The sequence below is a fragment of the Cornus florida genome, unplaced genomic scaffold (genome assembly GCF_030987335.1).
Source record: "Cornus florida cultivar Cherokee Brave unplaced genomic scaffold, ASM3098733v1 CherokeeBrave_3.0.0_Hap2_Chr11, whole genome shotgun sequence".
Lineage (NCBI taxonomy): Eukaryota > Viridiplantae > Streptophyta > Magnoliopsida > Cornales > Cornaceae > Cornus > Cornus florida.
This window is the reverse complement of record NW_026775581.1, coordinates 134,578,770-134,601,310: the sequence shown is the minus strand read 5'-3', so window position 1 is coordinate 134,601,310 and position 22,541 is coordinate 134,578,770. Positions and strand designations below refer to the sequence as shown.

The 22,541-nt window shown below is 35.7% G+C and overlaps 3 protein-coding genes across 6 annotated transcripts; all 3 read right to left on the bottom strand.

The window, feature by feature from the left end:
• Nucleotides 1–430: 430 nt before the first annotated feature.
• Nucleotides 431–3,386, bottom strand: LOC132282995 (uncharacterized). Its single transcript, XM_059784857.1, has 6 exons — nt 3,242–3,386; nt 2,966–3,115; nt 2,340–2,413; nt 2,162–2,241; nt 1,580–1,731; nt 431–739 (listed from the first exon to the last, which is right to left on the bottom strand). Exons 1-6 carry the CDS (start codon nt 3,243–3,245, stop codon nt 660–662), a joined length of 540 nt encoding a protein of 179 aa, XP_059640840.1. The 5' UTR covers nt 3,246–3,386; the 3' UTR covers nt 431–659.
• A 1,462-nt stretch (nt 3,387–4,848) lies between these two features.
• On the bottom strand, nt 4,849–13,514 carry LOC132282447 (chaperone protein ClpB3, chloroplastic). The gene is made up of 10 exons (XM_059784135.1): nt 13,096–13,514; nt 12,293–12,511; nt 10,915–11,152; nt 9,944–10,139; nt 8,995–9,049; nt 8,656–8,806; nt 8,034–8,342; nt 7,130–7,395; nt 5,913–6,839; nt 4,849–5,367 (listed from the first exon to the last, which is right to left on the bottom strand). Exons 1-10 carry the CDS (start codon nt 13,336–13,338, stop codon nt 5,038–5,040), a joined length of 2,934 nt encoding a protein of 977 aa, XP_059640118.1. The 5' UTR covers nt 13,339–13,514; the 3' UTR covers nt 4,849–5,037.
• Nucleotides 13,515–15,341: 1,827 nt separating this feature from the next.
• Nucleotides 15,342–20,869, bottom strand: LOC132282448 (membrane-anchored ubiquitin-fold protein 2-like). 4 transcript variants are annotated; one of them, XM_059784139.1, is made up of 5 exons: nt 20,588–20,869; nt 19,746–20,052; nt 16,367–16,480; nt 15,805–15,908; nt 15,342–15,725 (listed from the first exon to the last, which is right to left on the bottom strand). In XM_059784139.1, exons 2-4 carry the CDS (start codon nt 19,876–19,878, stop codon nt 15,853–15,855), a joined length of 303 nt encoding a protein of 100 aa, XP_059640122.1. In that variant the 5' UTR covers nt 19,879–20,052; nt 20,588–20,869; the 3' UTR covers nt 15,342–15,725; nt 15,805–15,852. The 4 variants fall into 4 exon arrangements, with proteins under 4 accessions (XP_059640122.1, XP_059640119.1, XP_059640121.1 ...); XM_059784136.1 differs by having other exon boundaries at nt 16,367–16,531; nt 20,588–20,863; XM_059784138.1 differs by lacking the exon at nt 20,588–20,869 and adding an exon at nt 20,339–20,468 and having other exon boundaries at nt 16,367–16,531.
• Between the last annotated feature and the right edge of the window lie 1,672 nt (nt 20,870–22,541).

The following is a 22,541-nucleotide window of genomic DNA, read 5'->3' as shown; positions in this document are numbered from 1 at the left end:
AATTCAATAAGCATTCATGTTTTAGTTGATTTTTGATGTCTGAAGAAATGCTTCATTTCACACCCTCCTTGCAGCCACTGATATCAACATAAATGTGATGGTCTAGGTACATCAAAATATGTAAGCTTTTATGTCATGGAGATTCAGGGAGGATTCCATGATGAGGGTTCCTGCATTTTTTTGCAACCCATATCAAATCAAAGGATAGGGTTGGTTTCCTATTTACCCATATTTAAAACTCTCATTTTGAGGGGTATGATTGTAAACTAAACGACTAGTGAAATGAGCAAGGTGCAAAATATTAAAAATAATTCTTGAAATTCTCAATCCAACTTCGGCTTTAACTGTTGGAGTACAAAATCTTTAATTGATCTTCACACTTTTTTGTGACTGGCATCTGAAGTATTTGCATACCACTTGGGAATCGTAGTAAAATAAATTCCATGCATTACAGTGTGTGCATTGATTTAGCAAAACAGAACATGTAAATAATTTACATAATGGTGGCATGGTAATGAACAGATTAAGATCTGGTTATTTTGAAGTGAAGAACAGAATGCAGACGAGAATTACATCAGATGTTTGACTGATGTTAAGACCAGAGCCATCAAACACCTATCCAGCATATTGTAAACAAGAAAGTTAGAACATTCACTGTCTCATATATTCTGCTCAACATGCTCGTGTTCAGCATCGGCTTCAAAGTCCAAGCCTGCGATACTCATGTGGCCAATGTTAACTGCACATTCAAACCATATGTGTTAGGAATTATGCAAGAAATAAATAATACGAGCAATATACCAGTCTTGGAACGAAGTGATGGACAACATAACAGTGCCAGAGCATTCTTGCTATATGCTAGAATGGCAATGGTCATTCTTTCTTATCAGTTTGCATCCGAAGGCACAATCCAGGGTTTCATGTTGTATTGTTTCAATCAACTTTATTGCTCAAAGTAATTCTTGAGAATTATCATAAGAAGTTAAAGGTAATCATATTCAAATAAATAATTAAAAAAGCATAAGTTTATTGTATTTATCAAATAAATTAACAAACAAAATAAAAGATAGAACTTGGTTAGGTACTGTAACATGCTGCCAAACCAGGATCGTGACCGAACTCGAATCTTATATTAAGATTATCTCAATATGGCATGTGCCAGTTCTGGACTGATTGCAAAGCTGTGATTCTAAATCTGACACTAATTTTGTGGTATTTTAGGGGTAGTTGCTTAATATAGCGGTAAACCTCAAGTCATCGAGCATGAGAAAGCAGTTTCGAACTTGAAAGCAGTCAATTTAAGCAAATAATGCAAATGGTTAAACATATGCCCAGTTGCGTTTGTTTTTTGAGAACAGCCACTTTGTGCAAAAACAATGCCAAAAGTTTAGTTTGTCTTTGCATCCACCCTCTCAACACACCATGTAGGCGGGAGAACTGGCCTTTGTAAACTTGAGGGGAAACCCAAGGCCAAACTGTTGATGGGTTTATAAGAACTTCTCGAAACAATGCATGTAGTAGAAGAGGGCATAATGAAAAGGTATGGAAAATGGAAAAGAATACAAAAAAAATTACTTACCAACAGCATCCATCCCAGCAAATTTGGGCATGAACTGCCTAATATGGTCTTCTGCCGCTTTCTCAGCTTTGAGTGTCTCACATTCAAAAGAAACCAAAATCTTGCTCTTTCCATGCTTCTCTTCAACCATACCCACAACATCGTTCTCCCATCTGTATAGAAATGGAATGTACAAGGCTGTAGAATATAAAAAGAAAGCATATTCCGAGTTCTTAAGTAGAGCCAGAAGTAAGTTTGAGATTAAGCCACTACAAAACATACTAACAAACAATTTATTATTATTACAATTATTGTTGTTGTAACAACTATTACAACTAGTATTATTATTTTACATTTGAAGATTTGATGTTATACATAAAGATACCCACATACAAAAATTAGTCTTAGTAAATATACCTCCTCTACAGTCTTATAATTTTTAGAAACTTTCTAAGTTCTAACTGCAATGTCATCTAGAGATTCTAACTTCTATCACATCCTTAAAATTCATTAATGTTACAGAAATATAACGAATGCCATCAGACATTTAAAATACTAAAAAATACAGTGTGCATAGAGTTCTCAGCTTAAAAAATGGCTTACCCATGAGCATGATCAATGTTACAGAAGCGAGCAGCATCATGTCCTCTGCACTCCACCACAACAGTACGTTCTTTCTTGCTCTTTGATGCAAAAATTCATTAAACGAAAATTAGAAAGGCCGGATAATGAAAAACGAAGGAAACTCACAAATGGGGTAGAAGAATCAAGCGACTCCTACATAGTAGTCTGTGATTGTGAGCTTGATCAAGCGGTAATCCTCTCCCCTGCTACATTCCCTTTCACAAGCTAATTCTGTCTCCAAGAAAAGAATAAACACACACACACACACACACACACACACACACACATGAACATCAATGTCCAAATACTTGGAGATAACAACAGCTTTAGATAGAACTGAATGGTGAGACAGGGTTCAAAAAACCATTCCCACTAGCTGGGATTATTTAGTATAGTTTTACACAGAGTCAGCATCTCTAACCGAAAAATTATTTTTAAGTGTCCAACTAATTTTCACAAACATATCCACCATGTTTCTATTTTCACTAAATATTTCCCCAATTCATTAAACAACAAATTCAATCAACAGTTTGAAACTACAACAAAGGAGTCCAAGACAAATTCTACGGAGCACAAAAAATTGTGATTCTGAAGAAAACAAAATTTTGGCAGGATGCTGGTGGACTGTTTCAGACCTAGGTTAGTGGAAGAGAGGAAAAAAAAAACCCACAGCATACCATATGATGGGTAATAATTGAATTTCACTATGTGTAGGTCTATATATACTGATATATATATATGTGTGTGTGTGTGTGTGTGTGTGTAGAGAGAGAGAGGCGGTACCAGTGCCATGGAGGCCATAGCAGACGGAATGGGGAAGTTGAATGAAGTGGCCAGAGATGGAGCCACATGGCAACAAAACTATTGATGCTATTCCTTCCATCACCGCCTCCACCTTTTCCCTCTTTCCTGACTCTTCCTGTTCTCCTTCATCTGCAACAACAAAAGAAAGCCTTTTCCTAACAACAAAGATATTCTATAAATGTGTGTGTATATATATATATGTTTTCAATTTTAGTTATTTCTCCAACCCATTTACTGAAATGATTCAGAAATTACCCATTGATATCCCCCAACGAGTCTTCGACTTTGGACGTGTTTCAATTCTCGCTTTAAGAGGGTTGTTTTAGCTCTTAGACTAGCAGTGTCCTCAGCGAAGAGCCACAATAGGAATGTTGACGAAAACGGTGCGTTTCGTTGTGGATCTTTTCCTTTTTTGCGGTCTTGAATAAAATAAATAAATAAATAAAAATAAAAATGAAACCCAAAGAGAATTTTAGTTCAGTATTCAAAGGCCCAAACCCGAGTGACACAGGACCAGAGGCCTTACAAATTTATAAGAACAAATATTACATATGATTATTATTATTATTGATTGGGTAAATAATATTATACATAATCTTAATTTGCTGTATTCTTTTAAGTTTTTATTTTTAACTTTTTATAGGTAAGTTCACACATCTACTCTGTCCCAGTTGAATATTAAAATCTGTCTAGTGTAGCTGAAGGAAACTAGTCAAGAGACTCACTCCAACGTAGTTAACTCTTCAGACAGTAATTTTTACCTTTTATTGATTGTTATTTTTCTTAGAAAAGTCACCAATTTGTTCATCCACTTAAAAGACCAATATTTAACATAATTAAATCTTATTACGTGAAAAGGTTGAAGAAATAGTAGAGTGATCTCCATTTTTTCTTGTGCACAAAACAATATCGTGATTACATTAGTTTATTTCGAAGTGAGTGGAGTAATCTCTAATCACTAGCAATATTTAATAGAATTAAATCTTATTACGTGAAAAGGTTGAAAAAATAGTGGAGTGATCTCCATCTTTTCTTGCGCACAAAACAATATTGTGATTCCATTAGTTTATTTTTCCGGAATCATGATTATAGTTGGTTTATTTTGAATGGGGTGTTTCTCTACACTGCCTCATTCATGTAAGAGAGAGTTGGAGAAGCAAAATTGAAGATTTGCTTAATTAAGTTTAGAGTATGGTTGTCACATACAGTAATCTCTATCCTCCTCCTCCGTGCACAAAAGAGGATCCCGATTCTAGTTGGTTTATTTTGAAGTAGGTGTTTCTCTGCTTTCATGTAAGAATGAGTTGGAGAAGCAAGATTGAGGATATGTGTGGGTGGGTGGTTCTCCACATTGCGTCATTCATGGAAGAGTGAGTTGGAGAAACAAAATAGAAGATTTGCTTTACTCAGTTTTCTTCTAAATGAATAGAACTTGAAACAAAATATTACTTGAAAAATAGTTCAATTTACAGCTGAATGAAAAACGGTGTCTGAAAAAGGCTCAAATTAGAGATGAAAACAGACTTCGGAGGGAAAATGCGGTTCGAACAGACCTGTAACTGGACTTGACTAATCAAACTTTAAGGTCTAGGTTATTTATACCCATGACTATAACTAAAAACCAATATTGTCCCTTGGAAACTAAAAAAACAGACAATTAGCGCCATATAAATCAACTTTCAAATGATCTCAATGCACGCAACAAAGTAGGAGAATTCATCTCTGCGTTGGTAAACTATTTTCTTGAATACAAATACGGAGTATATTCTAACCTAAAAAGATCAATAATGCTTCAAAGGAAACAAGGAATTTTCACTCTACCAGAACTATTAGGGGAGGAAAAAGAGAACCACATATCAAAGTGACCGGAAAGCAAATGTAAATACTCTTGAGAAAAGTAAAAAAACAGAACATCTTCCCGCTCAAAGCTTCACAGTAGTGTAAGAAACACGTTTTATACAAAATGAAATAAAATTTATTGGCAAAACTAGACATCTGAGGTGGGTCGTGTGTAAAACCTGTCACTGAGGTGCATCTATATTACAAGTCGTTCAGAAAGTCTGTGGAACTGCTTCTTGATTTCCTGCAGCAGGAGTATCTGAGTCAGGATCCAAGCGCTTGAAGACTAGCTTTTGCTGGGGAAGCTGCCCATTTGAAAATGCAGACACTTCTGTGTCTATTAGGATAGTGTCCTCGTCCTTCAACTCTCCTCTCAAGATGCCCTTGGCAAGTTCATTCTCAACATAATGCTGGATCACCCGCTTGACTGGCCGAGCACCATAGTTGGGGTCATATCCAAGACTTCCTAAGAGCTGAACTGCAGCATCGGTCACTTGGGTTTTCATCTTCCGATCAGCTATCCTCTTTTGCACTCGTTCCAACTGGAATACACATTCAAACACAGAGGTAAGATAAATCGAATTTGCATCTAAAGGGTATGTATACTACCGAACTACATTCTAAGAGAGGTCACAAAAAGCATGACGAGGCTGAAAGTTTTGACAGCAATTGCTGTAAGTAATGCTTTCACAGAGAGAGAGTGATTTATGATAGGCAGGCACTCCTAAAAGGTTGTGGAAAATCCAATGCATCGTGACAAACGTGTGTGTATATATATATTTCTTTTTTTGTTCATTCCCTATTAATGAACAAAATGATACCCAAAGAACAGTGATTAGATTAGGACTGCAGATCTCAGGTTGACCAACCCTAGTTGCATCCCTAGAATCTTTGATCTCATTGAAGATGGAAAAACACCATTATGGAAGGAACAACATGACGTTTGTACATATGTACTAAGCCTTGTGTTGCAACTAATAAAAATATCCACTCATGGTCTGCTCCCCTAAAAGAACTAGATATATTTGAAAAATAGTCTGGTAAAGGAATCAATTTGAGCACTCAGAGCATCGGGTGGAAAACATACCTGTAACCTGACAATACTGTTTATCTGTTCCCGGTCCAGGGGCCGGAAAACTATATATTCATCAACACGGTTCATGAACTCTGGACGGAAAATTGATCTTGCAGCTTCCATTACCCTCTGCTTGATAGTTTCATAGGCCATCTCACTTGGCGAGGTCTCATCATCTGTATTAAGTATGTACTGTGAACCCACATTTGATGTCATAATGATTACTGTGTTCGTGAAACTGACTTTTCGACCCTGTGAGTCGGTTACTCTCCCGTCATCCAGAATTTGAAGGAAAACATTGAACACATCAGAATGAGCCTTTTCTATCTCATCAAACAAGATAACTGAATATGGCCTCCTTCGTACTGTTTCTGTCAACTGTCCGCCTTCCTCGTATCCAACATAACCAGGTGGAGCACCTATCAATCTTGAAACTGCATGCTTCTCCATGTACTCACTCATATCAATCCGTACAAGGGCTTCTTCAGTGTTGAACAAGTAGGAAGCTAGTGCCTTCGCGAGCTCTGTCTTTCCAACTCCTGTAGGACCCATGAACATGAAACTAGCAATAGGACGGTGCGGATCAGAGAGGCCTGCTCGAGATCGCTGGATAGCCTCAGCTACTGCTCTCACGGCAGGTTCTTGACCCACAACGCGTTTATGCAGTTCTTCCTCCAAATGCAACAGCTTCTCTCTCTCTGATTGTTTCAGCTTGGAAACAGGAATACCGGTCCATTTACTGACGATTTCAGCAATATCATCCCCGGTAACTTCCTCCCTGAGCATTGACTTACCAGATTTCATATACTCAACCAATTCTTTTTCTGCAGCTTCAAGCTGACGTTGTAAAGAGTTCAAGCTCCCGTACTTCAATTCAGCAGCGCGATTAAGATCATACTCCCGCTCAGCCTGCTGGATCTCAAGATTTACCCTGTCAATCTGAACAAACACACATGGTAAATTGATTTCAGGATGCCACTTCCGAGTTCACAGATCTTCCTTTTTCTTTTACATTTTTTCTTTTTTTTTTTTGGTGGCTATTGGATATATCATGATTTTTACTTATTCTAATTGACCTGACCACATCCAGTTGAGTTTTCAGTAACCAGCATATTTGTCTCTAATTAGATTACTGTTTTCTAAATTGAAGTGCACATGCTCTCACTAAACTCGAATTATATACAGATGAGATAGGTCTTGCCAGAGTAATGACAAAAAGAACTCCATACCTCTTCTTTGATTGATTGTATGCGTGTCATGACAGATTTTTCATGCTCCCACTGCTCAGTCAATTGTGCTTGTTTATCCTTTAGAAGAGAGAGCTCTGCCTCAAGGCGGTTCAACCTATCTTTCGAAGCTTTATCTGTATCATTCATCAGAGATAACCTTTCCATCTCTAGCTTCAAAACTGCACGGTTGATCTCATCAAGAGCTGTGGGTTTGGAAGTGATTTCCATTTTCAGCTTCGCAGCTGCTTCATCAACTAGGTCGATAGCTGCAGTTCAATTGGATATGTTAGTCATCCATGCAACTTCTACATGCCCATTATTTGGATCAACACAAGTAGAATGGTTAATGAAGCTAATAGACGTATTATATTGGAACCCACAAATTGTACTAAGATAAGTTCCACCAAAGCATTAAGAATTAATTAAATAGTTTAGAAAATTTTTATTGTTTCTCTAAAATGTTATCTTCTTCCATGATGTTTGTTCTCTTTCTTTAATTTCAGGCATCATTCTAAAAGCTGCACAGCTGGTAGAATTCGCGACCCAGATAGATCACTGTTTCCAGACTTTAGCTATGGTATACCATAAAGTCTTTTTTTCCCCCCTTCTTTTTCATTATAAAAAATTAAAACCCTCGAGCAGTATATGATCCTCCCAAACTCCATTAAATGTGCTAAAAGTTGCAGAAGCGCATAAAGCTTATATCTTTCAAAATTTTAAGTTATTTTTAGTACCAAATGTAATAGCTGCGAGATTTCCAACTCACAGCTATTAATAATAATGTGCATGAAAACAAGTCGTTCTCGAATTAGCATATAATAATAATAATAGTAGTAGTAGTAGTAGTAGTAGTAAGATCCCTAGGCCTGTTAGGCTGCTAGTGTGTCACCATCACATCACTTACCTTTGTCAGGTAAAAAGCGCCCACTGATATATCGATCTGAGAGAATTGCAGCTTCAACAAGTGCACTATCAGAAATGCGCACTCCATGATGCAGCTCATATCTTTCTCGCAGTCCACGAAGTATAGATATTGTATCCTCCACGGAAGGCTGATCAACATAAACTTGCTGGAAACGACGCTCTAAAGCTGGATCTTTCTCGATATATTTACGATATTCATCCAACGTCGTTGCACCAATGCATCTCAATTCTCCCCGACCAAGCATCGGTTTCAAGAGATTGCCGGCATCCATTGCACCATTGGTGGCACCTGTAAATAGAAGTCAAGAGCTTAATTGTTGTCATCTAATGAATCATGACATGAACTTTGTCCCAAATATTGGGAACTACCCGTTACATTATATAATAATTTATTTAGCAAAATCAAAGAAAATAGAAAGCTCGTAGTTTGGACCAAGTAGAGGAGAGTGGTTTCTGAAATTTTAAGAACTCAACAACACGCACATAGAGAGAGAGAGAGAGAGAGAGAGACAATATATATATATATATATATGACAACTTCCTTTCAACTATCAAGTAAATGCAAATTAGCATCTGTAATAAGAGGTTATCTTAGCAAGTACCTGCCCCAACAACTGTGTGGATCTCATCAATGAAAAGGATAATAAGCCCATCTGATTCTGTTACTTCTCTAAGCACAGCCTTTAATCTATCTTCGAATTCTCCACGGTATTTCGCCCCAGCAATGAGTGCACCCATGTCCAGGGAGATCAACTGGAAATAGAAGGCATATCAGTTTGATATTCAGATTTTGGTACTGGTGGCAACTTGTAACAGTCATACCATTTTGATACTCCACCCACCCCCAAACCCCCAATAAACCTGAAAACTGGAGGAGACAAACAGAAGGAAACACCATTATCCTCTTAAAGTTGAGAGATAACTCTATGTTAAATACGCACCTTTCGGTTCATTAAAGCTTGAGGCACATCTCCTTCTACAATTCTCTGAGCAAGCCTGTAGAAAAGGCATGGTAAGATTACCATTAGAGAAAGGTAATACTAATGTGAAGAACTAATTTGGCATGAAAACCAACAAAAGGAGAGCACCACAATAACCCTTTCTAGGAAATAAATGAGTTAAATTAATACTCCCTCCGTCCCACAATAAGTGTTCACCTTTCCATTTTTAGCTGTCCCAAAATAATTGTTCCAATTGAAAAGTTAATGTACTACTTTTTGTAATATTACCAATTTAACCTTCTTGCATTGAACTTATAAAAACAACTCAAGTGTAAACCATCACATCACTGTGGACCCACTATGGCTATATTTGGTAATTCATTTGCTACCAATACAATAAAAAAAAACACTAAAAGTCATCACTTAAAAAGTTAGGTTCCCAAAAAAGGACAATTAAAATGGCACAAAGGGAGTATTTAATAAACAAATTAGCATAAATAAATAAAAATGGTTGTCAATTCATAAGCTCAAAAACCAAAGCCTTGACTTGAGTGGTATGTCCTCCACCTCCCCTTGGAGAGGTTGAGGATTCAAGCCCAAGGGGCATGTGTGAGTGAGTATACTTGTCTATCCCCCAAAAAAAAAAAAAAAAAAAATGACTTAAGCTCTCATTAAACTACACAACAAGCCATCCTAAGTTCACCAGTGCTCAGACTTGGCTCATGCTCAAATGATCGTTCTCAAGTCTATTTATCCTATAAATGGATCAGCATTAAAACATTGATGGGCCGATCAGTGAGCATAAAATGCAGGCACTAACAAATATATCAGAAAAACAAGAGAGTAGCTAGCAAATGAAGCCATGAACAAGGAAGAATGCCTAATGTCTTAGTTAATTTACACTACTATTTTCGTCCCTTGGTAGAATACAAAACATCTAAGATCTTACCCTTCAGAAATTGCAGTTTTCCCAACACCTGGCTCACCAATTAGCACAGGATTGTTCTTTGTTCTTCTAGAGAGAATCTGGATGCATCTGCGTATTTCGTCATCCCTTCCTATTACAGGGTCAAGCTTTCCGGCTTTTGCCATGGCAGTCAAATCTTTGCCATATTTCTCTAATGCTTCATACTTTCCCTCAGGATCTGTACATGACTTGTAATGTGAGGCTTAACACACAATATAGCATATGAAGCTCCCACAAAAATGCCCTAGTAATTTCATTTACTTGAAAGTAAATTACAGCATTGGTGCTACAACATAACCAGTGAAGTTGCCAAAAGGATATCTTACTACCATGAAACATGAAAAGATTCAAATGTAGAAAGGATTCCTAGCTACACCATTAACCACTGAATTGCTAGAGTTGCATTAATGCCAAAATTTTAAATGCACAGGTCCACATGATTAAGACAAAGAAGCTTCTTCACAGGAGCCAGAAAACTGGGATATCTTTCCATTTTCACACCACAAACGTTATGTGGCAGTGTGCTAAATGGTAAACATGAGGCCCAAGTAACTTCCCCAATTTCAATGGTAACACTGTCCCAAGTTCCAAAAAGAAAAAAGGAAAAGAAAACTGGATTTATTCACCAAGTGGGAAGCAAACATCTGTAAATGACTTTGGACCATGAAAAATACCAAAAAAAAGAAAGATTATGTCGATGATAGAAAGAAGAATATTAATATGATGCTAACAAAAATCCTCCTTCCAATTTTAAGTAAATGCATAATGATTCTGGATTAGCAAAATCAAAAATAATAATAATAAAATAAAATAAATAAATAAAAAAATGGTCAACAAAAGGATTAAATACAAATAATACCAGCACAAATTCCTTAACATGCACAGTAGATGCAGACTATCACATAACTTAACAATAAAGCAGTAAAAAATAGAAGGCATGAAATAGTTATCACCTTGGTCAATAACTGTCTGGCGACCCCGTATTGCCTGTACAGCATCTTTTAAGATTTTCAGAGAAATCTGAAAATCCTTGAACAATTGCTTCCCAAATCTGTTATCTTGTATAAAACCAAGAACCAAATGTTCAACTGACACAAATGAATCACCATACTCTTTCTTGTAATCCCTGGCTCGCTGTATTAGGGCTTCTAAATCACGTCCTAACATTGAGCCAGCTGACTCACCAAGAACCTGGATTGATTGGACAGGTGTAAACATACAAGAGATTAGCAAACATGAGCTGAGCAGAAAATTAACCTCAGGTCCTCATAGAGGCTGCAAGATCCCTCAAATGACCCTAACAGGGGTTCTAACTCCTTAATGTGACTTTTGTCAGCCAACTTGGGGGTATCAGTGAGGCGTTAATAATTTATGTAAACTAATATCAATACAGTATTAAGTAATTTACATTCAATAACAATTATTGAGAGTTCACCATTATTGCTCCTGTTTTTTATATCTACTGTACTTGGGCGCAGTTAACCATTTTTGATATCTACTCTACTATTTTTTTTTAAAAAACCAAATGTAGGTATCCTGAAAACCAGGGGCAGAACTATTAATGGGCTAACCTGGGCTATAGCCCAGGTTCAATTAAAAAAAAAAAATTAGCACTACTTATAAGCCCAGTCCATATGTAATCAATTTTTAGTACTACTCTTCCTCTTCCTATCAGCCCAAATGTTCCTATGTTTATCTGTGCTATACTCCTCGAACTGTTCCTGTGTTTATTTTTGAATTTTCCCCCCTTTAAGCAAGAGCAGAAATTATGTTAATTAGAAACCACAATTCAAAAAGCTTACAACAGCTAGAAAGTGAGGAAACATCCAACCCATATTCCCTAGAACAGGGCAGTCTTATTTCAAAATCTGAGCACCTTTATCATTTAATAGTTGAATGGATGTTGAAGATTCAATTGGATAATTTTTTATTTTATTTTTACCCGGAAAACAAATCCCAATGGGGACTTTGATGGTGGATAACGAACATGTTCTTATACCTAATTTTAAGTTGAGATCTAAACTTAGTAAATTAGGTCTCTAGGTCCTCTCGGATCGGATCTTCGGTCAAAAATGATCCATTTCATGATATAGTTATTTGGGTATGAAACTAAGGCCATATTGAACACAGTATGCCCTTACCATATCTCACTTCTACAAGAAAATTGTCTAATATTTCACAACTTTTATTGTGTTTATCTTCAAATTTTCTTAACTCCCCCCCCCCCCCCCCCCCCCCCCCTATCTTTTCTAAGCAGACAATAGGAGGTAAAGCTACACACAAGCAGAAAAAGACACCTCAAAAGTTAAATTAAGAGGATTTAGATGTTACCTTGGGTTGGCGTTGAATGTACCTATCGGTAGCTTCTAGAAGACGGGTATTGTCAATCCCGGCCTTGGAAAAGATACGGCGAGCAAGCCCATTCTTCTGCTCCAGCAGGGCCTTCATCAAATGCTCTGTCTCCACTATCTGATGCTTGTTCTCCTTTGCCACTTCTGGTGAAGAAACAATTGCTTGCCAAGCATTTTCGGTGAACTCTTGTTGGGTAATCTGTCATCGTGTCACAAATGCAACTCAACTCGGTACACAAAAAATCTCACCTAAAAACTCAAATTATGCAAAACTTCACTTTGTTTATATTCTAGGTGACTCGTACCAAGTGTTTGGAAAATTCATCAATGAATTAAACTTAGTTACTGTTTTGCTAAACTGAGGAAAATTTGGATCCATATTTCAGAAAATAAACAGGCTATATATACACATACAATCAATTTTAGAAATTTGGTTTAAATTCAAATTACCAAAAAAACCAAACAATCAGATTACTGAGAGCATAGCTTGAAATAAGCATTCAGAAGATATTGGTATCAGACAGAAAATATTTAACCATTCATTATCTTATCTGTCAATCATATAAGAAAACAAAATCTTCAAATGAAACCAAAATAATTGACCATGTGAATTAATCCCAATAAGAAACAAAATCAAATTGAAACATGGAACACCCATAACATACATATGTTTCTTGTGTGTGGATTTGAAATGAATTTTCAAATGCGTGCTTCAAATATATATCATCGGTGTGTTTTGTGTGTGTATATATAGATATAAAAAAAGATGATGAGATGAATTACCCTTCCACCACTTGTAGTTTCGCATCGAACAACAAACGACCTGGAACTCTTCCCGAACCTCTCAGCTCTTCTGGTGAGAAACACATCGCTCTTCTTCTTCAATTTCAACGAACTTTCTGTTCTCAGAGCTCTCGGCTTCGCTGCTATGCTCAACGAGAGCAGCGGCTGAGAAAACAAAGCGGCTCTATTACAAGACGGAGGTACATGAAACTGGACGCCGGAGAACGACGTCGTAGTGGCCATTGTCAGAGTCCGGTGATCACACGTAAAATTTCCCGGGGAGTTTTGTCGGTATGTTCGCGAATTTACCGGCGAGTTGGGAATGTGGATAGAGAGAGAGAGAGAGAGTGTGGGGATTTAAACAAAAATTAGAGGGGCCGTGTTCTCGCAGGTTCTCGTAGGCTGAGGAGGGGGCGAGATTGTGGGGTACGCAGAGGTGCGTAGTGTGCATCATTCTCTGTGTTCATACGCGTGGTTTTGTTTGTGCTTTGGGATATGAAAGTGAATCAATCGGCCCACGTGGGACCCAACATTTTACTACGTATTACATTTGATTTAAATAATACAAGTAAGTACTGTATTTGAGACCAAGGACCAATTTAAAATTCAAATTGTAAAATATACTACGTATATATATTCTGTTTGAGAGCAAGGATCACCTGAAAATTCAAATTGAGAAAAAAAAAAAAATTAAGTTTGAGAGTAAGGATCACCTTAAAATTCAAATTGAAAAAAAATATATTTTAGTAAATTAAATTAAAAATAATAATTTCTCTTCCATTCGAAATTGGCAACATTAATAAAGTGAATTTATTTTTTTCTTTTTCTTTATTTTTGTTGTTGTACTATGACAATGCATACATAGGTACATTTTGATTGATACAACCAGAAAAAGCAAGAATATCTCTCAACTCCATCAGGGTCAAGAAATTTTCATTCATTCACATGTGGTTGACAATATTTTCATTCAATTCAAAAAAAAAAAAAAAAAAAAATAGTTTTTGCCTAGTGGTACAATCTTTCTAATCTCAAAGAAAATGAGAATAATTCGAGCCGAGTGTGGACAAAAGAATTGGCGTGTTTACTTTATTATTCAAAAATAAATAGTAAAAAAAAATATTTGCCTCCAAATTCATATTCATTCTATTGGAATCTCAAGGAAAATGGTATACAAGACACAACCGAGGTTTAGTTGTGAAATTTAGGACTAAACTTATAAACATTAATCCCGATAAAGTGTGTGTGTATATATATATATATATATATTTCAATTGTTTATCTCATAATCAGATTGTATCTCTTATTCATTTTTAAAAGAATGGTTTTGAGTTTTACATTTAAAGATATGAATTTGGAGAGAAATTATTAAATAGTTCAAAACCACGTAAAGGCCATTTTAATCAAAGCTCTTTTTCAAATTTGTTTATGCATCAGTCTATAAGATTCTTGCTATCTTTCTGTCCAAACTGAGGAACTCTGCAATGGCAATCCAAACACAAAAAACCAAAATTTCAGAGATGTTGACAATTGACACACAGAGCTTAGTCGTCATTCTAATTCATGTCCAAGACATGCAGGTGCGGCCAAACCCTTTCAATGCAATCTCACTCAAGTTGTTGTGCTATTACTGGAATTTACACTGTAAAGACACCATCATTTTAACCCTAATGAAGTACTATATCATACAAAATCAGGGTTTCAACAATAATTATAACACATTAGTCCTAATAATATGACTTGAAGTAAAGTAGTCACACAAAGCGCAGACAGCAAAATCAAAAGAGAACGCAACAACAACACGCCAAGAATATTTATGCCAATACCACAACAAACCCTACTTAAATCCTCTGTGGCACAGGGTACTCTGTGCATTCAATCATGCACAAAGAGGAATCATAAAAGCAATGAGCGCTTGTCCTCTGCCCATTCTTACTCCCTTATCATTACAATGGTAAGATCACACTGCTCAATACGGCAAAAAAAAAAAAAAAGCAAAAGTACTCGTACATTGCAGAGGAATTTCACCCACAAATAGTGGCCGTACCAATCTGTTTATGGCAAACTTAATTTTAATTCAAAAAAACTAAGGCCATACTTTGAGACCCAAAAGTTCACATTAGTGTCACCAATTGCCAAGACAACGGAAATACCTATTTTGAAGTGTTCTCTTTTTCTAAGCATCCAAAACCATTTAGAAATCAAGAAACAACGCTAATCTCAAATCTCCACACGGCATAAAAAAGGACTTGTTCAATTTCCCTGTGGTGAATTTCATTGTCCACAAGTATACTTCTCAAAAAATATATAAATCGTCATGGTTGTCAACACATGAATCACATATCACTGATACAAAAAATGCGCATTGTACTCAATAGGTCAGATCTTGCAACTATGATCGATATATTTGATGAGTCACAAATTTTAGCAGATGACTTTGAGGTTATAAATGCAAAAATAGAAACGTAGAAAACTTAACAGAAAACAAATTAGGCTATGCGCAAGAGCAACAGCTATATGGACATATGGACCTGCATCAAAATATGATATGATATGATAAACGAGACCAACTGCCCCTCGTTAGTCCGCACAACAATCTCAATATCTCTATACCAACTCCAGCTTTCATTTATCTGCAGGAATATAAAAAATGGAAAGGTTAATGTTTGCAAAAAATGATGATATTGATCAAAGGAATGGTCAAGTACCTACCGACATGCAAATGATGCTTTCCAGCTTTCCAGTTCCTGGACCAACAATTTATAATATAACACAGACACACTTGTTCTGCTTCGATTCATTTGGCACTTTCTTCTCTGCTCCACAAGAAGAAAAAATAAATTACTCATAAATGACAAACATAATATTGAGGAACCAAATTTGAAAGGCTTTAGATGAAAGAGAAAATAAATGAAATGAAGCCATTCATCAAATTTGAGGAATGATTTCTGTTCAAGAGAGCGTGAAAGAACAAATAGATATGTTTTTTTATTTTTTTCACTGACAAGATACGCACTCACACCCCCGCTTTGCCCCTATGGGAGGGAACTTGAACTCTCGACCCTCTACTTTGGAAGGTAAGGAAGTACCACTAGGCTACAGCCTTTGGTGGTAAGTAGATATGATTCATATGCTAAGAAAAAACAAATCATGCTCACTTCATATGGTATGAAAATTTTCATTCGGTATAATACAAGAGACAAATAAATATGACACTTTTGACACATTGAAGTGTCAAAAATGGTTCTCAGGATATCTGAGAGAAAATTCATACCTTTTTCAAAAGCTGGTGGTTGAACAACAACGTGCATGGTCGTAACTCCCCCAGGTATATCACATAATGGGCTCCTACACTCTCCCAGTGTTCTGTTATTCTCCAGTATTTTTCCTGCACTAATTAACTTAACATCTTTTACAGTCCTTGGACCATTCTCCTTCTCTGATAAAAAAAGATTATAAGTTCAAATGAGTAACAACAAATCTCAAGTACTTACAACCTCAGATACAATAAATACAAGTCGATCGTACAATTCAAAGGGAGAGGCGGTGCTGTACATGATAATGACAATATAAGACAATGGACAAGTCAATCTGAAATACAGAAACCTAAATCTAATACAAAATCCTGTCCATCTATTGTTTCTATACAACTTTTGAATAATCCATATAATTAGCATTATTTCAAGTTGATTCGAGTGCTTTCAAGATGAATCGAGTATTTGAATACAAGTATATCCCTAATTCAATCAAAGAAAGAGAAAAAAAAAAAAAAGATTCAGCTATCACTCTTGCTGCTTCATGATTATCTCAATCTCAATATTTTTAAGTCCGAACTCTTCACCAAATGAAGAGAGCCAAATCCAAAAGGTTGTCTACGAGAGAGGGAATGGAGGGAAATATAATGATTTAAATGCAACAACAACCAACCCTTTTTCCAATTACTTGGGATCGGCTACATGAATCCCATGTTTCCATTCCGCTCTATTTAAGGCCAAATATAGTGATTTAAATCGAAAACTTAAATTCTTTAAAAAATAGTAACACCATTGATCATGTGAATAAATGGTTTTGGAAAACTATGCTTGCATCAAAAAGATAAAAATTTTGTTAGTAGGTCACATGCATCCTTGGGCAGTTAGAAATTTTGTATACGAGGCATTTACACCCAATGAGAAGGCATCTAGCACTGCATGACCACATATAAGAATAATAATGCCCTGGTGAGAACATCAGCGGGCATTAAATTAAATAGTCAAAAGCTATGTCACATGCACTATCCTATCTTCATGTTCCTTTCATGTGCACATGTCAACGAAACGCAACATGGATATGGGTATAAGATGTGTTTCTGACACTAACCCAAATCCAACATCTTGGCCATTCATATGTGATGATTGAAGATGAAGTGAAAAAAAAAAAAATTAGTAATAATAATAATAATAGAGATGGGCCAATTTTAGTCCAGGAAAATCCCTGTGAGGCTGGCCTCAAGGAAGGAAAATCAAAATCAAAACCTCCACCTTATCAGTGTTGTTCTTAACCAAAATTACATCCCCTTGGGGTTAGAACCCTTTTTTTACCACAAGGTAATTAATAAAAATCATAATCGAGTATATTCTTAAAGAACATCATACATCAGATGACATATAAGGTACTTAATTGCGTGGTACATGTCTATGTGCATGTATCAAAGTTTGACACATTTCTTTGTGTCTTAAAATGCAGATTAAATCCAGTCCAAAACTCATCCGCACTCAATACTTGTACCTATATTCATGTAACATAGGTTCAAGGATAAAATTACACTCCAAATGAAATGACCAGAGCTTCAGCCTATTAAGGTTCGGCCCGTTCTTTTGTGGGTTCAGCTTGGGCTCGGTTCATTACTTTACCAAGCTCGAGAAGAGCTTAGGCTCAGCTAATCGTTATTTTAAAAAGCTCAGGTTCAACTCATTTAATAAAATAAAATATAAAATAAGAAAAACAACCTCGATATTGTATTCATGTTTGTGCAAGGTTTGAGCTCGTATTTAAGATCACTTTGACTTGTTCATGAACTTATACGAGCCTAAAAGTCTATGTTTATAAACATATGTTCATGAGCCTACATTCATGAACCTATACATATGAACCTATGTTCATAAACACATATGAGCCCACAGGAGCTTAGTGTTCACAAATCAGGCCTAACAAAGTTCGGGATCGACTCGTTTACTAGCCGAACTCGAGCTCAACTCATTTACTTAATGAACAAGCTTGACCCAAACTTTAAGTGAACCGATCCCGAGTTGTTCATGAACAACTCAATTCATTTGCATCCCTACGGACTGGAAAAGATCTCCAATCCTGGTGCTCTCTACAAGTCAGATGATAGACTTTGAGATCTGACTGCTCCAAAATCAAATCCAGAATATCCATCCGACCTCTTGAAAACCAACCTATTATTTTCACCAACCCAAAAACAGTCTCGACTTTCTAATCAGCATGCTGGTAAGACATAACAACATCCTTTTGATAGCAAGAAACTCATTTGGTCATTCCCAAGAGGAATACACGTCATCAGCAAGTAGTAGATTAATATGAAAGTAAGAGTCCTTTAGGGAAACTGGTATTGCAACTGGATTAAAAAACACTTGAAAGGTTTCTGATTCATGGGGTAGAATTTCACCCAATTGGATCAGTACTTATCAGTGATCTCTATCTACTCTGTAGATGGGTGGCCCATGTATGCCAACAGGCCAAGCTATGCAATCTTTTGTATCCAAAAACAGTCTCACACTTTTCTTCTTCATGACTTCATCTTCTTCTCTAGTGTTACTTAAGCATCAGAGACACACTTGTTCCAAGGCTCTTAATTATTTATACAGTATCATTACTAGAGAAAAATGACAAGTACTACGATGGCAGGAGGTGAGATTTTTGCGTCCACAGTTTCTATTCCATTGTTAGCTGTAAGTAATTTTTCTATCGGCAGCAGCCCTCAACTAAGAATTCCAATGGTTAAGTTTATCCCCAACTAAAAATTACTTCTCTTAAATACTCTGACACCCTTAAGTAAGGTTGTACCTCCTGGGACCATCAACAAAAACCATTACCATCTTTATTTAGCTACAAGGAACATCTCAATCTTTCAAAACCTCAAACCTCTTTCACACAGGAAGATTATGAGAAGAAGTACATGAAAATAGCCCAAAAAAGGTGGAGCAAAAATAACAAGAATCTTTTGTCTTCTTCATTCTTCCTCAGATATTTAGGTGTTCTCTATTTTATATTTTTCTAAAATTTATCAAAATTCAACACTCTAATTTTTTTTTTTTTCGTTTCTTTTTTTACTTATTTTTAAGAGTCCTACAATGCTTAATCTTATCCTATGCGTTGATTCTGACAACTCCCTCATTGATAGTGCCAAGGATCCCAGTGGTGCATTCATGAAGAACAACACTTCCATTAAGAACCTTTAAATTCTAAAGTTATAGCAAAAAACAGTATTCATTTCAAAATTCTAAAATTAAATCAATCGTTTGGACATATTATGATATCTTACTCCCGGCTATGCATAATTTCATAAGTAAGAATCATCAAAAGTATAGAGAAGTACTCCTATCAAGAAAACCTATTCAAAGCAAATGGAACCAATCAAAGACCCAACTAACCTTTAGGCCATTGAGCAATGATGCTTTCCTTCAAGGTTGCAACAGTTGTAGCAGCAGGAAAGCTTTTGGGGCCGATGTCCGATCCATCAGGCAATCGGAACTTGATCTCCAGCTGATCTTGCACTGCAGACATCTTTCAATTTCCCAGACTCTTTAGTATCCAAACACCCAGGACCTTCACTTAGGTCTTCTCCAAATTTATATATCTAGAACCTCAATTAGGCTTGTTATAACAAATCAAGTAACCCTCTATCTTGAAAATAATTGGGGCCTTCAAAATAATCTAGAATTCATCGCTTTGTGTACTCTGAAAAATTGAATGTACAAAAATAAGAAAACAAACCTTGAGTCGGATTTATATTAAAAACAGGAAAGATCAATTAATAGCAACCTAAAATTAGAAGGTTAGATTATAAAGAAAACACTGTAAATAACATATATATGAATTCTGATTTCTGATTTCTGATTTCTTCCAAAACAAAATTACCAACAAAAATCTCGAATCTTATTTATCCAAAAATAGGGAAAAAATCACTCCAATATTTTGATCAAAAAGTTTCAAAGTGGGGAGATAAGAAGACCATCGTACAAACCCTCCAGAATAACACACACAAAGACACACAGAGATAATCAAGAATCTTGAAGTGGGTGTTCCAAAAATCCCAAATCCCACTGAAATATTTCACTGGGTCACCACTAAATCAATCGAAAAAACAAAAAGTCAAACAGCCACTCAAGAATGGAGTTATCTACTCAAATCTCTAAAAGGGTGTCCACAAGATAAATCAGAAACCAAAAGTTTCACCCAAAGATATGGTAAAAGTCATTCATTATAGGCTTACTTGGCTCAGAAACTGATCTGTTGTCCTCCAATGTCTTCCACAATTTTCTTGGTTGAATAGCCCGAACAGAAGAGTAGAGGAAACCAAATCGTGTGTGTATATATATATAAGTATAAAAAAAAAAAAGAAGAAGAATAGATCAAAGAAATGAATCCCTAGAGATGAGATTAGGAGAAGAGGGTGTTTCGGAGTATTCAAAGTCTTGTTAAATCGGTGGTCAACAAATACGTCCTTTTGGGTGCCTTCTTACCATTTTCCCACCTCGATGGAAAAAAATCCACCTTATTACGGAGTAATTCTTTTTCCTTCCCAAATAAATACTCCCACTTGCTTAACTTCAGCTGCAGTACCATATTATTATACTAATCGTACTATATTATACTAATTATTACACAAATACTTCTTGGTCGGTATTCTGAATTAGTATTATTATTATTAATTGTTTTTTTAGATTTTATTTTTTATTTTTTATTTTAAAATAATTGAATTAAAAACTAACTTGATTTTTGGTTGACTTGATAATGAGTTTGAGATGAAAAATTTTAAGCCAAATTTAATTTATATTAGAATGACATTGAGTGTTGAGATCAAACTGAATCCAAAATTTATTTTTATTTTTTATACATATTTTGATAATTTTTAAATGTATTATACACATTTCGATAATTTTTAAATGTATTATACATATTTCAAATATAGTCACCCTCTTTTCTTTACAATTTACTTTTATTTAAATCCTAATTTATTGTATATTAATATTTTAAAGAATCAATCCAATTCCCTCTAACCGTGATCAGGTTGGGACTATCTCTTATTATAGGAACTAACTCTTACTAATTCGAGTTTAAGTTCAAATTTGAGTTGAGTAGCACTGCTTAGTGCTCACACCGCATTGAATTAGAGTTGACCCTTCAATTTGTATATATTTATGTCAATAATTTATACTGTATATATTTATAAATTTGAGTTGATTGCTCGCTTAGTTTCATGTAAATGCATGTACTAATAATTATTATAATCGAGTCATTATAAGACGTGGGTCCTACAAAGGTATCCTGTGATCTCGTGCTAAAAATTCAAACTCCTGTTTAATTGCTTGGAAAATACCTCATTCCTTCTTCAATTTAGATACATGTCCCTATTAATGCTGAATAATTAGATATGAAAAAGAAATTGATACTTTTGAGATCAATTATTTATACAGTATCATAACAGTGAAAGTCACACCATAAAGAGTGAGGACCAATCAATCTGATTCACCTAAACACTAATATATATATAAAATTCTACATACACATGTACTGATATACATATTGTAATTAAGGTTATTTGTCCCACGTCTAATCCGAATGAAAATGTGATTGGGAATAAATTAGTAGGTATACAGCACTACCCAACAACTTAAACTTTTGAATAAATGGACAAACGTTCACCCGATACACACACAATAGCATGGGACCAAGGTTGCTGGTATTTACTTGAACCGGTATCGGTCATTGCATTTGGTCCCAGTGGAAAATGGTTCATGAACCAGATAGGCGGTGCCTAGTTGACATGGTTTTTGATTGGATATGATGTACAATCCAATGAATATTAGTACATTACATTGGATGGTCAGACACAAGTTATGACTACCAATCTTAGTAAAAGTCCTATTTTGACACTTCAATTTTCTATTTCACAACAAAAACGTGAGGATCGTTACATTAACTTCACCACCACCAAAAGTTAGATCCATATCATGCCAATTGTTTCGTTTTGCCCAATTCCTTGTGATGATGACGACCTATCTGTGTTCTTACCTTATTTGATTGGGACAGGTAGTTGAGTTGATCATTTCAGCTTCTTCCTCAACTATTAAGAGTCCAACCAAAATCCAGAATCTTATAAAACGTCACCAATTCAGACTAATCATTTACTAATCCTTCAATTAAATTATTGCCTTGAGAGCAAA